At 44.0% G+C, this 17,856-nt stretch overlaps 1 protein-coding gene across 1 annotated transcript in view; it reads left to right on the top strand.

Moving 5' to 3' along the window:
• Positions 1-17,856, top strand: part of LOC126253126 (rho GTPase-activating protein 6) — a 1,197,809-nt gene that overhangs the window by 841,397 nt on the left and 338,556 nt on the right. The window contains exon 4 of the mRNA XM_049954255.1: positions 13,248-13,404. Within this exon, the coding sequence (XP_049810212.1) occupies positions 13,248-13,404 (157 nt within the window). The remainder of the gene's footprint in view (positions 1-13,247; positions 13,405-17,856) is intronic.

The raw sequence follows: 17,856 nt of genomic DNA, 5'->3' as shown, positions 1-17,856 counted from the left end.
TCCCCTAGAACTTAGAACTAGTTAAACCTAACTAACCTAAGGACATCACAAACATTCATGCCCGAGGCAGGATTCGAACCTGCGACCGTAGCGGTCTTGCGGTTCCAGACTGCAGCGCCTTTAACCGCACGGCCACTTCGGCCGGCCTTCTTCGGCATATTGTTTGAATTGTATGAGAGCCAGTCAAAACTATCGTGGAATCTGTTATTGTTCAAAACAAACTATGTGATATAGGAGTCCTACAGAGTATTAGGTAGTAGGTATAATTCGATTTTTGAATGATCTGATGTCGAAATTTGTAGACCTTTACCACCTCTAAAGGAATATAATGCCAGAATAATGAAAGAAAGGAACGTTGGTGTTTTGAAATTTTCCACAATGGGCAACAAATGTGCATGACGAAACTCGGTCCGGAAATCCGTCACCGTTCACAGTTGAATTGAAAAATGAAAAGAAAAACGAAATCGTTTAGGATACCTTTTCACGAAGCTCAATGTCTTTATGGGCAGGAACAGTTTTAGAAGTGATCCTCAGATGAAGACTGTAGTGTACAATTGGCCTAATGGATTGCCGGTAGTCAATTACGATACCGTAATTCTATACGACAACGGCCGGGGGCGAGCGTAACGCATTCTCAATGACAATCGATTTCATACCAGAGAGGAATTGCTGCCCTCATTGAATACAGAGCCATATCAACCGGTTTCCGAACGGTCATTGCGAACTGCACACAGTGTGTGTGCAGAAGCGACCAAAGAAGCATTTAAAGGGGGGTGTTTATCGATATATTTTTTATTTATTAGTAGAACTCACGTAGAACAAGTACCCAAAATTTCAATGGCGAATTGCATCCCAAATGCCTGAAAAATAATTACATGTGTGAAGTGACCGTCCACTCACACCCACTGTTTGAAGCTACACCTCAATACTATCTCGGTGAACAACGATTCCGTGGGTTATTTTCAAGCAAACTTGCACAGGATACATCTAGAGCGTAGTAAAATATACTCTTTGGTTTTATAGACCACCTGTGACTCTGTTCCGTATCTTAGAAACAATAACAAACCAGCTGTTTGTTACGAAGAAGAAATTCTTGTTTTGCCACATTTTCATCTGCTACAGTTGTCAGAATTGCAACTTACGATGGCGTTCTTGTATTTAATGATGATAACGCAGTGAAGATGAAGGTATTAAGGATAATGGGCTCTAAGATAGGAAATTTCACTGAAGACATCTTGTGGAAAATTGATTTGCAGCACCTATCTGCAGCTGAAAAGTCAGTTGAAGTTCTCGTAAAGGAATGAAGTCAGAAAACAAGAAACCAGAGGAGTACCCTTGAAAGGAAACAGGACCCTGAGCACAAATCTGGGGCCTGCATAAGATGTGACATAAAAAAAGACTTGAGGTTAAACATCAAATTTCATTTCCAGAAAATGGTTTTTAAAGTTTATGTACCCTTTTCTCAGAATCTATGAAGGCTAAGATTGTGAAATTTTGTACCCTTGTTTCTAACAAAACAGTAAATGTTATATGCCCGCATCTCGTGGTCGTGCGGTAGCGTTCTCGCTTCCCACGCCCGGGTTCCCGGGTTCGATTCCCGGCGGGGTCAGGGATTTTCTCTGCCTCGTGATGGCTGGGTGTTGTGTGCTGTCCTTAGGTTAGTTAGGTTTAAGTAGTTCTAAGTTCTAGGGGACTGATGACCATAGATGTTAAGTCCCATAGTGCTCAGAGCCATTTGAACCATTTTTGAGCCAGTAAATGTTATATCAAGAGTAAATTTTGAAATTCTTTGTGTAAGCTGAGGTACGCGGCCAAGTGCTTGGAATTTTGCGTGAATTTTATGGTTATATTTACATAATTATAATTAAAATTATCTTATCCAATATATACAATAACCTTATGAGAGAAGCTTACTATATGCAAAGAGATTAAACAGAGAAAATTTTGTAGAAATCTCGTGAATAGTTTCTGAGAAAAAAGTTCATGTATTATTTACTGAAAACCAAATTTTTAAGTTTCATAAAAATGTTAAATATTCATAATCCAAGAAACTTAACAATAACTGTATTAATTTCGCGTAACGGTTGGTATAAAATTTCGTTGTCGTGACTGCAAAAGTTGTGGATTTGATGCAGCTCGCAAATAGTGTATAGTGTATGTTGTTCATGAGCGTCCCCCGACCGCCTGCCCCCTTAAGCCGCATTGTGTGGTGGTTATAGTACATGTCGGATGCAGTTCTGTGATGTTTTGGCGGTGTTTTCATGCCATGTTATGGGCTCACTGATTCAGGCCACCATGATGAACAATCAGGATGTTTATTTCAATATCCTCGGTGAACATGTTTTTTACTACGTCTTCAATGATTCTCCCATCTTCCAAGACAACAACTGCAAACGTAACAGTTAGCATCCCTGACGTGGACATATCTACGGGATCTTATCATCGATGAGTGGCTTCGCCTGCATATGGCACACCAGAAGAAACTTGTGAACTCTCTCCCCGAATAGAAAAAAATGGTTCAAATGGCTCTGAGCACTATGCGACTTAACTTCTGAGGTCATCAGTCGCCTAGAACTTAGAACTAATTAAACCTAACTAACCTAAGGACATCACACACATCCATGCCCGAGGCAGGATTCGAACCTGAGACCGTTGCGGTCGCTCGGTTCCAGACTGTAGCGCCCAGAACCGCACGGCCACTCCGGCCGGCTTCACGAACAGAGGCCATTATCAAAGCTCAAGGCGGTGTTATACTGTGTAAGCGTAAGTCTCCTGCAGGTGACCTAATTTTTTTGTCTGGTGTGTTTGCGTTAGTGTTTAGGATCCTGCAAATAAAATGTTAGATACGCCGCAGCTCGGCGTCCTTGCGAATATGGCAGGTCCCGAGTTGGCCGTTCGCGACCTCACAGCGGTCGTGTAGTGCGCGGTTGCCGAAACACTGGGCGCAGCCGGCGAGGCACGGTAAATGGGCCATGTAATACGCGCGGCCGCCGCTATATTTAGCGGCGCTAAGGTCGCGCCGGCCGATGACGCGCAAGGGCCGGCCGCCACTGCCGCTGCTGCTGCCACGTGCGCGCCGTCTGCCAGGCTTCACCGCACGGGAACCTCCACCGCCCCCTTTTTCTCACAACACTGCACTCCGCGCTGGTGGACACGTGCCATTGCCAGAAGCTGCACTCCATATACCACATGCTTTTCAGTACAGGGGCTCTACACGTAATTCGTCTACATAAATACAAGATCTATTGTACATCTACAGCTAAATCTACGTCTAATGACTCCTCTGTAATCCACACTTAAGTATCTGGCACGGGTTTCGTCAACCCACCTTCAGACTATTTCTTTACCGTTCCACGCCCGAACATCGCACGGGAAAAACGAACAGTTACACCATTCCGTGCGAGCTCGGATTTCTCTTGTTTTATTACGGTGATCATATTGGCATCAATAAAATATTTTCTCATTCGAAGAAGAAAGTTGTTGATTGAAATTATGTGAAAAATCTCGCCGCAGCGAAAAACACCTTTGTTTTAATGATCGCCACACCAAATCGCGTATCATACTCTTGACACAGTCCTCTCTACTTCGTGATATCAAGCAAGCTGCTCTGCGTTGAACTTTTTTGACGTCCCCCGTCAATTATAATGGTAAAGATACCATAGTACACAGCAGTACTCCAAAGAAGAACGGACAAGTATGGTGTACGCAGTCTCTTTAGTTGATATATTGCATCTTCTAAGTACTTTGACAACAAAACGCACAATCGTTAGGTATTTAGTTGAATTGGCAGCCTTTTGATATGTGTGATTTATCGTGTGACCGAAATTTAACGTATTTCTTTCAGTATTCATTTGGATGACCTCGCACGCTTCATAATTTACGATCAATTGCCACTTTTCGCACCATACAGATATTCTGTCTAAATCATTTTGCAGCTGGTTTTGATCTTCGGATGACTTCAGTAAACGGTCACCGACAGCATCGTCTGCAAACTACCTAAGCAGCCGGCCGGAGTGGCCGAGCGGTTCTAGGCGCTACAGTCTGGAACCGCGCGACCTCTACGGTCGCAGGTTCGAATCCTGCCTGGGGCATGGATGTGTGTGATGTCCATAGGTTAGTTAGGTTTAAGTAGTTCTAAGTTCTAGGGGACTGATGACCTCAGAAGCTAAGTCCCATAGTGCTCAGAGCCATTTGAACCATGTGAACCACCTAAGCAGCTGCTCAGATTGTCTCCAAAACGTTTATACAGATTAGAATCATCAGAGGACCTATAGCACTTCCTTTGGGAACGGCAGATATTAGTTCTGTTTTAGTCGGTGACTTTCCGTGAGTTACTATGAACTGTGAACTTCTTGACAGGAAACCACGAATCCAGTTGCACAATTGAGACGATACTCCATAAACACGCAGTTTGATTAGAAGCTGCTTGTGAGAAACAGTGTCAGAAGCCTTCTGAAAATCTAGAAACACGGAATCAATTTGAGTTCCCTTATCGATATCTCTCATTACTTCGTGCGTTCCGTGTGTCAATAGACCGTTTTCTTCGAGATGACTCACAATGTTCAAATACAGTATATGTTCCAAAATCCTGCTGTTAATCGGCGTCAGTGATACTGGTCCGTAATTCAGCGGTTTACTACTACTTCTGTCTTGAGTGTTGGTGTGACCACGCAACTTTCCAGTCTTTAGGTACGGATCTTTTGCCGAGCTAGTAGTTGTATATGATTTCTATATAAGGAGCCATTGTATGAGCATAATCTGGAAGAAACCTAAGTGGTATACGGTATAGAATGGAAGACTTGCCTTTACTGATTTATGTTGCTTCACTACAACGAGAATATCTAGTTCCAAGTTTCTTATGTTTGCAGGTGTTCTTGATACTAATTCTGGAATATTTACTTCGTCTTCTTAGATGAAGGAATTTCGGAAAACGGTATTTAATAACTCCGCTTTTGTGGCACTATCATCGGTAGTATTGCCATTGCTATTGCGTAATTAAGATACTGATTGTGTCTTGCCGCTGATGTACTTTACATATGGCCAGAACTTCTTTGTATTTTCTGACATATTTCGAGACATGGTTTCGTTATGGAAACCATTAAAAGCATCTGACAGTGTTGTCCGCGCTATATTTTGAGCTTCAGTATAAAATAGCCAATCTTGGAGATACAGTAAATACACCCCCAAAAACATACGTTTTTCATATTAGGTGCATTGTGCTGCCACCTACTGCCAGGTACTCCATATGAGCGTCCTCAGTAGTCATTAGACATCGTGAGAGAGCAGAATGGGGCGCTCCGCGGAACTGACGGACTTAGAACGTGGTCAGGTGATTGGGAGTCACTTGTGTTTGTGTCATACGCCTGTATGCGAGATGTCCACACTCCTAAACATCCCTATGTCCACTGTTTACGATGTAATAGTGAAGTGGAAACGTGATGGGACACGTGCAGCACAAAAGCGTACAGGCCGACCTCGTCTGTTGACTGACAGAGACCGCCGACAGTTGAAGAGGGTCGTAATGTGTAATACGCAGACATCTATCCAGATCATCATACAGGAATTCCAAACTGCATCAGGATCCACTACAAGTGCTATGACAGTTAGATGGAAGGTGAGAAAACGGATTTCATGGTTGAGCGGCTGCTCATAAGCCACACATCACGCCTGTAAATGCCAAATGACGTCTCGATTGGTGTAAGGGGCGTAAACATTGGACGACTGAACAGTGGAAAAACGTTGTGTGGAGCGACGAATCACGGTACAAAATGTTGCGATCCGATGACAGGGCGTGGGTATGGCGAATGCCCGGTGAACGTCGTCTGCTAGCGTGTGTAGTGCCAACAGTAAAATTCGGACGCGGTGGTGTTATGGCTTGGTCGTGTTTTTCATGGAGGTAGATTGAACCCCTTGTTGTTTTGCGTACACTATCACACCACAGGCCTACATCGATGTTTTAAGCACCTTCTTGATTCCCACTGTTGAAGAGCAATTCGGTGATGGCGATTGCATCTTTCAACACGATCGAGCACCTGTTCATAATGCACGGCCTGTGGAGGAGTCGTTACACGATAATAACATCCCTATAATTGACTGGCCTGCACAGAGTCCTGACCTGAATCCTACAGAATACCTTTGGGATTTTGTGGAACGCCGACTTCGTGCGAGGCCTCACCGACCAACATCGGTACCTCTCCTCAGTGCAGCACTCCATGAAGAATGGGCTGCCATTCCCCAAGAAACGTTCCAGCATCTGACTGAACGTATGCCTTCGAGAGTGGAAGCTGTCATCAAGGCTAAGGGTGGGCCAACACCATACTGTATTCCAGCATTACCGATGGAGGGCGCCATGAAATTGTAAGTCATTTTCAGCCAGGTGTCTGGGCACTTTCGATCACATAGTCTATGCAGCAAAGGTACGTTGTACCGTTATTTGTCATTCAGTTTCAGGAGCTGAATTCCAGGAAATTTGCCCGGCTGTGTCTCTTCTCGTCCGCATGTATCATCTTTTTCGTGGAATACTCATGGTCCCTCGGCGAAGCGCCGGCCGCGGTGGTCTCGCGGTTCTAGGCGCGCAGTTCGGAACCGTGGGACTGCTACGGTCGCAGGTTCGAATCCTGCCTCGGGCATGGATGTGTGTGATGTCCTTAGGTTAGTTAGGTTTAAGTAGTTCTAAGTTCTAGGGGACTGATAACCACAGCAGTTGAGTCCCATAGTGCTCAGAGCCATTTGAACCATTTTAGCCTCGGCGAAGCAGACGAATAGGTTTGTAGACCGTCTCAGATATTACGTATTCTTGCGCAACAGCGTTTCGTGAAAAATACCGTACACCATCTCACGCAGGTACTTGCGTACATTCGTTGAACATCTCGACAAGACTCCTGTACGTACTGAACGTCTGAATTCTCCTTTAATCTGGACTACTGAAGGTCTAAAAAATTTCCTTTCTCAAAAAAGGAAGGTAAAATGCATTTTCTTTGCAAGTAAACGGTCTCTAAAGATCTAGTTGGCAACAGGACCTCAAACACTAATTATCCTCCTTCCCTTTCCTAAGGACACTGCTCTACTGTCCATATGCCATCCCTAAAATTGATTTTAGTTTCTCTTTCCAGTTCACATCACTTCGCAATGCTAACATTGGTGATTTAAGTGGTGTGATAGTTCTGTGTCGTGCTAGAATTGCTGTACTTGATACCCACTACATGTCTCACACACAGTATACACTGAGGTGATAAAAATCATAGAATACCACCTAATACCGTGTCGGACCTCCTTTTACCAGGTGTACCGCAGAAACTCGACGAGGCATGGTCTGAACAAGTTGTTGGAAGTGCCCTGCAGAAATACTAAGCCATGATGCCTCTATAGCCGTCCATAATTGTGAAACTGTTTCCGGTGTTGGATTTTGTGCACAGACTGACCTCTCGCTTATGTCCCATAAATGTTCGATGGGTGGCCAAATCATTCGCTCGGTCTGTCCAGAACGTTCTTCAAACTAATCACGAACAATTGTGGCATTGCGACACTGTCATCCTTAACATTCCCATCATTGTTTGGGAACGCGAAGTTCATCAATGGCTGCAGAAGGTCTCCAAGTAGCCGAAAATAACCATTGTCAATCAATGACCGGGTCAGTTTGATCAGAGGACCCAGTCCATTCCCTGTAAACACAGTCTGCTCTATTATGGAGCCACTACCAGCTTGCACAGTGCCTTGTTGGCAACTTGGGTCCTTGGCTTCGCGGGGTCTGCGCCACAATGTAACCCTACCATCAGCTCTTACTGACTGAAACGGCGAATCCTCTGACCACGCCACAGTTTTCCGTTTGTCTAGGGTCCAACCGATAAGGTCATGAACCGAGCAGAGGCGGTGCTGGCGATGTCGTGCCGTTATCAAACGCACTCGCATCTGTCGTTTGCTGCCACAATCCATTAACGTCATATTTCCCCGCACTGTCCTAATGAGCACGTCCGTCGTATGTCCCACATTGATTTCAGTGGTTTTTCACGTCGTGTTGCTTGTCTGTTAGCACTGACAACTCTTTGCAAACGCCGCTGCTGTCGGTCGATAAGTGAAGGCCGTCGGCCACTGCGTTGTCTGTGGTGAGAGGTAATGCCTGAAATTTGATATTCCTGGCACACTCTTTACACTGTGGATCTCGAAATATCGAATTCCCTAACGATTTCCGAAACAGAGTGTCCCATGTGTTTAGCTCCAACTGTCATTCCGCGTTCAGTCTGTTAATGCCTGTCGTGCGGCCAGAATCACGTTGGGAAGTTGTTGACACGAATAACCTGAGTACAAATGACAACGCACTGCCCTTTTATACCTTGTGTTCGCGATACTACCGCCATCTGTGTATGTGCAAATCGCTATCCCATGATTTTTGTCACCTCAGTGTACGCCGTTAATGCAGTGGGCTCAATTATCATCTGCATTCTCATGCCGTTGACCATTAATGGTTCTTTTGCGTCCTGGGACAGTTTCCCTCTCGAAAACCAAGAGAGTGGCCTGATCCTCTGTTCACTCCCCCGCACTCTTTGACAAAGCGTTTGGCTTGACGAGTAATTATATCAGAAGTCTTTGTCCAGCATCGCAGATTATTTTTATTATAAGATGTGCGTGGTATCGAACCCCTGGTAGAGGTGTTACCTGTTTTTTTTTTTCTGTACACCTCAGCGTCAGATACGGAGAATTTCTAACCGAAGTAGTATGAACGCTTCTAAAAGAAGTACAGCTTGAAATATGTAGGTTCATGTGATACTACCACATCGGATGCGCAAGTCACCATCCAGTAGTCACCAGGAATGCGCTAGCCCAGATTTTCCACTGGTAGACGGAAATGTCGATTGAACTCGTACCTTTCATACCTACGATACTAGCAACAAAAATTTATATAGGTGCATTTTAAAAAGGGAGTTGGTAGTTAATATAGCTGTAAGAGAACTTACGCCGTTTAATAAGGACATACTTACAATTCATGTGGGTGGAAAACAGATTTACGACGGTACGAGAAATATTTAAGCTGAACAACATAGCTGAACCACCTCGCATACCTTCGGATGCAAGTCAGTAGTCACACAGAGTGGTATCAGTGAAGTTTCCGCAATTTACTCGTAATTTCGTTGCAGTTAATCGTACTTGAACATAGGGCTGAGTACCCGTTCTTACGAGGATAAACACAGAAAATACTGTGCCGTAATCCCTGACCATCCTTGACTGAATCTTCTGAATGCACAACCTGTGATAATGAATTGTTGCCACAGTTTAGGAATAACAGAAGGAAGAACATTTAACCAGTCAACCACTCTTGTTTGTCTCATCTGGCTCTTCCTGCGTATCTCATATATTTGCAGATGACGAGAATCGAGTAGAGTGTCGTTTGTTTGCGTTTGTCATTTCTGTGCTAAACTAATGCGATCACAATTACTTAATAATTTTTGTGTCAGTCGCTTTACTTTTCGCTGTGTCATTGCTAGTTTCGTACCTATTGTATTATCTATTGAGAAAATAATGCTCAATCACTACAGTCTTCCCTTGAAGATTGCGGCCATTAGCTTCTTCCATGTGTAGAGTAGTGTGTCTTCCTCTAAGCGCAGTTACCTTATTTAACTCTTTGTGTCTTATCGTTATTTGTGCTGCAACGCGCTATTAATAATGTGAATGGACGATAATCTTTTTGATTAATCTTCACTTCGATTACCGGTAAAAAAAAATAGCGTGAGCCCCTTTCAGATGATCGGCACTTCTTGCAGTTCAGAGTTAGAGTCTGAATCAGTGTATTGTTTTAATATGTAAGGGACTTTTTAGTGTATAAATGTTCGAGTCCTCCCTCGGGCATGGGTGTGTGTGTTTGTCCTTAGGATAATTTAGGTTAAGTAGTGTGTAAGCTTAAGTACTGATGACCTTAGCAGTTAAGTCCCATAAGATTTCACATACATTTGAACATTTTTTAATAAATGTTCGCAGCTCAAAATGAATAAAAATTTGTAGTCTGCTTATAAAGTTTAAAAGATTTTTTATAATACTAGTTGATTTCAGAATGGCAATAAAATAAACTGATCCAGAGTCGCACTATAATTTTTCTGCATATTCAAAAAGAAATAATTTTCAGTTTATGGGAAACCTGTTTCGCAGATTGTTAATATTCATTGAATTCCAATTGCTGAAACATTAAAAATGCATTATTTGTATATTATAGTTAACATTGTGCATTGTTCCCTTCCTTCCCTCCTGTGAAAATAATTATTCGAAGTTGAAAAAACCGCCCTATACCATACCATTATGAAAGTAAAGACGTGTCTTACACTCAAAACGTTATACATTTGTCAACATTCACCTAGCATTTGGAACGGGACTGTTCTGCTCACAACTACTAATTCTGAAGCTGTGAGTTGACTCTGACGCTTGGCTCAGACTCACATAACACTCCATTTACGGTCCAAAAATGTCCAAAATAAACCATTTGCATACCGAAGGCACGACCAGATAAAACTGCAAGCAGATCTCAAAACGTAAAGACAGAATAGGGAGAACGATGTATGTGCGTCTACCATTGATATAAAGAGGAAGACCTCAAAAATTATTGCGAAACGACACCACATTGCTGCGGAGGCGACTTGGAAGAGCGCACTTGAAGTTTTTCTGAGGCCCAACATTTCAATTTCTAGCAATTCAGCGATTTTGCTATCTCAAGCTATTAAGTTGCTTCTCCAGTGTCGGTTCGGTCATCTCAGAATCCTCTTGCAGTGTTCCCCACTAATCTGTAGTTTATGGCTGGAAAGGTTCCACCCAGCGTTTGCGCTCCACTTCACTTCACGTAAGTGATGTAATTAACTTGTCCTTAGCATACGTACTTCCTCAGATCTACATGCGATATTTTAAATACCTTCTCCACCTTTTTAAGTTCACTCGCCGAACTCTTTTTTTCTGATTCCAAACTTAAAGGCATTCTTGACTATCATCAACTCACTTGTTCCAATCTCAAAGGCAACTACATTGCTGGCCATTAAAATTTCTACACCACGAAGATGACGTGCTACAGGCGCGAAATTTAACCGACAGGAAGGAGATGCTGTGATATGCAAATGATTATCTTTTCAGAGCATTCACACTAGGTTGGCGCCGGTGCCGACACCTACAACGTGCTGACATGAAGAAAGTTTCCAACCGATTTCTCATACACGAACACCAATTGACCGGCGTTGAATGATGAAACGTTGTAGTGATGCCTCGTGTAAGGAGGAGAAATGCGTACCATCACGTTTCCGACTTTGATAAAGGTCGGATTGTAGCCTATAGCGATTGCGGTTTATCGTATCGCGACACTGCTGCTCGCGTTGGCCGAGATCCAATGACTGTTAGTAGAATATGGAATCGATGGGTTCGGGAGGGTAATACGGAACGCCCTGCTGGATCCCAATGGCCTCGTATCACTAGCACTCGAGATGACAGGCATCTTATCCGCATGGCTGTAACGGATCGTGCAGCCACGTCTCGATCCCTGAGTCAACAGATGGGGACGTTTGCAATACAACAACCATCTGCACCAACAGTTCGACGACGTTTGCAGCAGCATGCACTATGAGCTTGGAGACCATGGCTGCGGTTACCCTTGACGCTGCATCACAGGCAGGAGCACCTGCGATGGTGTACTCAACGACGAACCTGGATGCACGAATGGCAAAACGTCATTTTTTCGGATGAATCCAGGTTCTGTTTACAGCATCTTGATGGTCGCAACCGTGTTTGGCGACATCGCGGTGAACGCACATTGGAAGCGTGTATTCGTCATCGCCATACTGGCGTATCATCCGGTGTGATGGTATGGGGTGCCATTGGTTACTTGTCTCGATCACCTCTTGTTCGCATTGACGGCACTTTGAACAGTGGACGTTACATTTCAGATGTGTTACGACCCGTGGCTCTACCCTTCATTCGATCCCTGCGAAACCCTGCATTTCAGCAGGATATTGCACGACCGCATGTTGCAGGTCCTGTGCGGGCCATTCTGGATACAGAAAATGTTCGACTGCTGCCGTGGCCAGCACGTTCTCCAGATCTCTCACCAACTGAAAACGTCTGGTCAATGGTGGCCGAGCAACTGGCTCGTCACAATACGCCAGTCACTAATCTCGATGAACTGTGGTATCGTGTTGAAACTGCATGGGCAGCTTTACCTGTACACGCCATCCAAGCTCTGTTTGACTTAATTCCCAGGCGTATCAAGGCCGTTATTACGGCCAGAGGTGGTTGTTCTGGGTACTAATTTCTCAGGATCTATGCACCCAACTTGCGCGACAATGCAATCACTTATCAGTTCTAGTATAATATATTTGTCCAATGAATACCCGTTTATCATCTTCAGTTCTTCTTGGTGTAGCAGTTTTAAACGCCAGTAGTGTAGATATCACGATAGTTACAGCACGTATTTAAAGCAAACCTGATCTGCATCCTCATAGTGCCGCTACTGTTACTAATCTTTTCGACTGACGCGAAACTAGAATAGAAGTCATTTTCAGATGTACAAAAACGCCTGTCAACTGTCATTTGTCTCACACAAGTCCTCCTTGGTGATGGGATTTTTTTTTCGTCACAGCAGATGGCATCTACAGACAGCGTGTAGAAAGCACGACTTATCTCGAAGTGTATCCGTAGCCTATGGGACCGAAAACACGAGTAAACTCTCTAAACGTTCGCTGTGTGTTAATAATGGCAGGTGTGCTGACATAAATTGTAGCTCAAGGTCTACGTTTTATTTGCGTTTAGAGTATTTGCTATTACTGTTTACATTGTGTTTGATTTTATTCAGCCGGCCGGGATGGCCGAGCGGTTCTAGGCGCTACAGTCTGGAACAGTGCGACCGCTACGGTCGCAGGTTCGAATCCTGCCTCGGGCATGGATGTGTGTGATGTCCTTAGGTTAGTTAGGTTTAAGTAGTTCTGAGTTCTAGGGGATTGATGACCTCAGAAGTTAAGTCCCATAGTGCTCAGAGCCATTTGAACCATTTGATTATATTCATGTTGGTTTATGCATATAAGCATAATCTGCATATTTCATCTTGCATTATGAATGTTTTAAACTGCATAAACAAGCAGTTATTGCCTTGGGATACGGTCAGTATCCATACTTTTGTTGCAATATTAACGAGATACGGGTACTGGTTTTGGTATTGTTATCGATACCGAAATCGTACCGGCTCTAGCGTCGGAGCGTGGCTACAAGTGTGTTGTTTGTGGTGTGCGCAGGGCAACTGCACGTGGTCGAACGTGTCGGGGAGGCAGGTGCAGCTGTCGGACGCGCCGCTGCTGCAGCTGAGCGAGCCCGAGCGCCTGGTGCTGGCGCAGGTGGCGCTGGCCAAGCTGCGCGCGCTCAACCTGGGCGTCACCGTGCGAGTGCCCTCCGGTGAGTCGCTCACTGCTTGCGCCGTGCCGCTCGCGGGATTCTCTGATCACTAACAGCGCTCACACCCTTGTTGTTCTTGTTGTTGTTGTGGTCTTCAGTCCTGAGACTGATTCGATGCAGCTCTCCATGCTACTCTATCCTGTGCAAGCTTCTTCATCTCCCAGTACCTACTGCAGCCTACATGTTTTTGAATCTGCTTAGTGTATTCATCTCTTGGTCTCCCTCTACGATTTTTAAACTCCACGCTGCCCTCCAATACTAAATTGGTGATCCCTTGATCCCTTCTTCTAGTCAAGTTGTGCCACAAACTCCTCTTCTCCCCAATTCTATTCAGTACCTCCTCATTAGTTATGTGATCTACCCATTTAATCTTCAGCAGTCTTCTGTAGCACTACATTTCGAAAGCTTCTATTCTCTTCTTGTCCAAGCTATTTATTGTCTATGTTTCACTTCCATACATGGCTACACTCCACATAATTACTTTCAGAAACGACTTCCTGACACTTAAATCTATACTCGATGTTAACAAATTTCTCTTCTTCAGAAACGCTTTCCTTGCCATTGCCAATCTACATTATATATTACCCGCCCTAGGCGGCTAATTTAACAAGAACTTGCGCCAGTTTGCAGAGGAGGTAAAGATCAGTAGGACGCTGAGATTTTCAAAACTGATTACCTGTTAATTCACCAACCGTGCAACGGGTCGGCAGCGTTCCTACCAGGAGGGGTTGCCTGATCAATATGAGGAAGTATTGTATGGGCGGGGAGGGGGGAGGGACGAGTGGTAGAGGGGATATAGGGTGAAGAAGGAGGGGCGAGGAGGGAAGCTCAAAACTAAAAAAAAAATATACATTCGATTAAAGAGTATCAAAATGGACGTATTCTAAAATTAGTAAATTAATGATACGGTAGAGTCACCCGATGACACCCTTCACTGATATTAAGCAATACCGAAGGCCACAGACTACTGTGATCTAAACTAAGGAGCGCAGAAACCACACAACGTGATACAAAGATCCGTGGAGTGTAAAACTTAAGTCCGAATGTGACTTCCGCATGATGTGTCAGTACCAAGTAACATAGCTCGATGAAACATGGACCATATTTAGAAATAACTGCTACAGTATAATACACAAAGTAACTGAAAGAAATCCGCAGTGAGGCGAACTAAAATGACGCTTTATTAAAGATAATTACACTGAAGTCACCGCAATTCAAGATGGTCCTCTGCATATTACAAACGGCGGGACACTGTTCGACCAGCACGGACGACAATGCTTGTTCCGCGACGTCCTCCCACAGCGGCCACAGGATTGGTAAGGAATTCCTGTGGCGGGGCGTTCCATTCCTCCACCAGCGCGGTTCACAGCTGGTGGACTGTCGTTGGTGCATGTGGACGTCCTACAGTATCTCTCCCCATAGCACCCCACTTGAGCTCGATGCGATTTAAGTCGGGAGAACGGACCCTCCAGTCCATTCGCTCCTTCACCTGCAATGTTCTATGCGATGGCCCACTTTCATTCATAAAAATGAAGTTAGTGCCGAATGCAGCCCTGTAAATAATCACGTTGGAAGGAGCACAGAGTCACAATTACATAGACGGTGAGAATCCTATTTATTCATTCACTCATGGAATAGTACAAATTGTAAATAATTTGCGATTTTGATTTGTGCAGATCCTATTACTGTCTTAGAAAAACTCTAGTTTTATAGAACTGATGGCTTCACTTACAGCTAGTCTGAAACACACTTACCAAACCGAATGCAAAAAGTTATGCTGAATAATTCAAACAATGTTCGAAGGGTAGAAAATTTTAGTGACTGGGGGGCAAGCACAAAAAGAGTCCCACAGGGTTCTATCTTGCGAGCATTCCTTATATACCTCACGATATAGTCATACAAGCTGTCAACAGATGTCCGCACGATTGTGTTCAGCACTGAAGATGGCATTTCGGTCAACGGGAAACCACGCCATCGATGACGTCACGGCACCTATCAAAACGGTTAGTGCTTGTCGAGTAGGCCCACATCCACAATCGCTGTGTGCAAAGTCACAGACGTTGCAGTATGACACGGAAAAGACGCCTACCAGAGTCTCTGCGGTGGAGGGCCGTAGCAAGAATGGAAGCGGGACAGTCGCAAACTCGTGTGGCCTGATGGCTTAGCGTGAATCGTTCTGTCGTTATTCGGATGTGGTGACAGTTTATAGAGACCAAAACTGTGCCCCGAAGACCAGGGCAGGGCCAACCACGAATGACATCAAAAAGAGAGGACCGTTATTTGGCTTTAAGGGCGCGGCGGTACAGCCTTAGTATTGCGCAGCAGCTGACATCGGACCTCGCAGCATCCACTGGACATATTGTACCGAGGCAAACGGTGTAGAGAAGGCTTTGACAGAGTGGCCTTTATTGTCGGAGAACTGGTGTACCCATGCCTCTGACGCGTGTTCACAGAAGGGAAGGTCTAGAGTGGAGTCGTCAACGTGCCACCTGGACAGCCGAAGAGTGGGTCAATGTTCTTTTCATAGATGAGTCTCAATTTGGTCTGGAGAGTGATTCTCGGTGGATTTTCATCTGAATGGAATGTGGAACACGATTTCGAGACCCGAACATTGTGGAAAGAGACTGATATCGAGGAGGATTGCTAATGGTGTGGGTAGGGATTATGTTGACAACTCTAACACTTCTTCATGAAATTGTACAGGTGAAGCGGAAAGATTTAACTCCTGTCAGGTATCGTGACGAGGTCTTGGGTCATCATGTACTGTTGAAGCGAGGTGATGTACCCCCAGACTTCGTATCGACGGACGATAGTGCTCGATCTCATGGAGAACGAGTGGTCGATGTTTTTTCGAGACGGAAGATACTGCACTCATGGCATGGCCTGCTCGCTCTCCCGACCTGTAGATCACGTCTGTGATGCACTAGGGAGACTGGTTTTATCACGTCAACATCCACCAACCACTTTCCAAGACTTGGGAGGAGCCACGCAGGACGAATGGGCGTTATTGCCTCAACATGAGTTCACAGTATGCTCCGTTATTGTCAGACCTTTATTGCTGCCAGAGCTGGTCACACCCGATAGTAACCGCATTAATCAGTTGTCGCAATGCGTGTGCAAAGCCGTTAAGATGGAAAAAACGAAGAACATTTTCGTCTACTGTGATGTAGGTTGTTTACGTTCTCTTTACAGTGTTTCTACTTTTCTATAGCTTGTTTATACTGTTTTGTGGCAAAATAAAGGAAACCTTGCAAAATTTCCGTTTGTTGTTTTAATTTTGGACACCATTGTATGTGGATGACTCACTTAAAATTCAACATACAGAACTGGTATTTCTTGCAGACGAAACTAGTATCATAATAAACCCCACCAGAGGGAAAGCAATAGAAGAGACTGTAAATGATATTTGCCAAAGAATTTTTAAAGTGGTTCTCAGAAAATGGACTCTCCCTAAATTTTGAAAAAAAAACACACTTTGTTCAAATCTGTACAGCAAAGAGTCATACCAAAATTTGATGTAGCGCTTTAACAGGAGTCACTAAATAGGATAGAATGCACCAAATTCTTGTGTGTACATGTTGATTAAAACTTGAAGTGGAAGAAGCTCACTACAGAGCGTCCCAAAGAATTTAATATAGTTACTTTTGCTCTTAGCATAAACGCTAATCTTGAAAAGAAACGATTCAACCTCCTGACATATTTTGCGTATTTCCACTCAATAATCTCTTAGGGAATAATTTTCCGGGGTAATTCATCACTTAGAAAAAGACGAATGATTGCACAAAAGCGAGAATTAAGAAGAAAATGTAGTGTTCACACACGGACGTCATGTAGGTACCTCTTCAAAGAGTTAGGTATTTTAAATGTGTCGTTACAATACATACCTTCGCTAATGAAATTCGTCATAAATAACCCACCACAATTTGAGAAGAACAGTGATGCTGTATCCACAACAATACAGGGAAAAATGATTATTAGCCATTACTAAAGCCGTCTGTTGCTCAGGTAGGAGTTCAGTATGCATGAACAAAAAATTTTCATCACTTTCCCAATAACATAAAATGTCTGACAGGCAGCTAAGCAGGTTTTAAATCTAACTTGAAATCATTTATCGATGACAACTTCTTGTATTCCATTCACGATTATCTGCTTAAAATCTGGTAAATAAAACTTGTTTTTAAATATATTTGCATGAGTATGACTAAAATAATAATGTTTCATTAATGTTAACAGTTATCATGTACACATATCCTGCACACTTACTCGTTCCAAATCACTTTCATAAAAGAATCGTTCAAAAGACCTGCGGAACATGTAACTAACTGACTACCTGAGTGTACCATATACCATGTTCAAAGATTTGGAGGTCAGTACGTCCATGCAATTTTATGCCCCCCCCCCCCCCCCAAATCATAAAACATGGACCACCGAACCGATCGCATTCGACAATGT

The sequence above is a fragment of the Schistocerca nitens genome, chromosome 4 (assembly GCF_023898315.1).
Source record: "Schistocerca nitens isolate TAMUIC-IGC-003100 chromosome 4, iqSchNite1.1, whole genome shotgun sequence".
NCBI classification, from domain to species: Eukaryota; Metazoa; Arthropoda; class Insecta; order Orthoptera; family Acrididae; genus Schistocerca; species Schistocerca nitens.
Note: the sequence above shows the minus strand (reverse complement) of the source record. Positions and strands in the feature narration are given on the sequence as shown.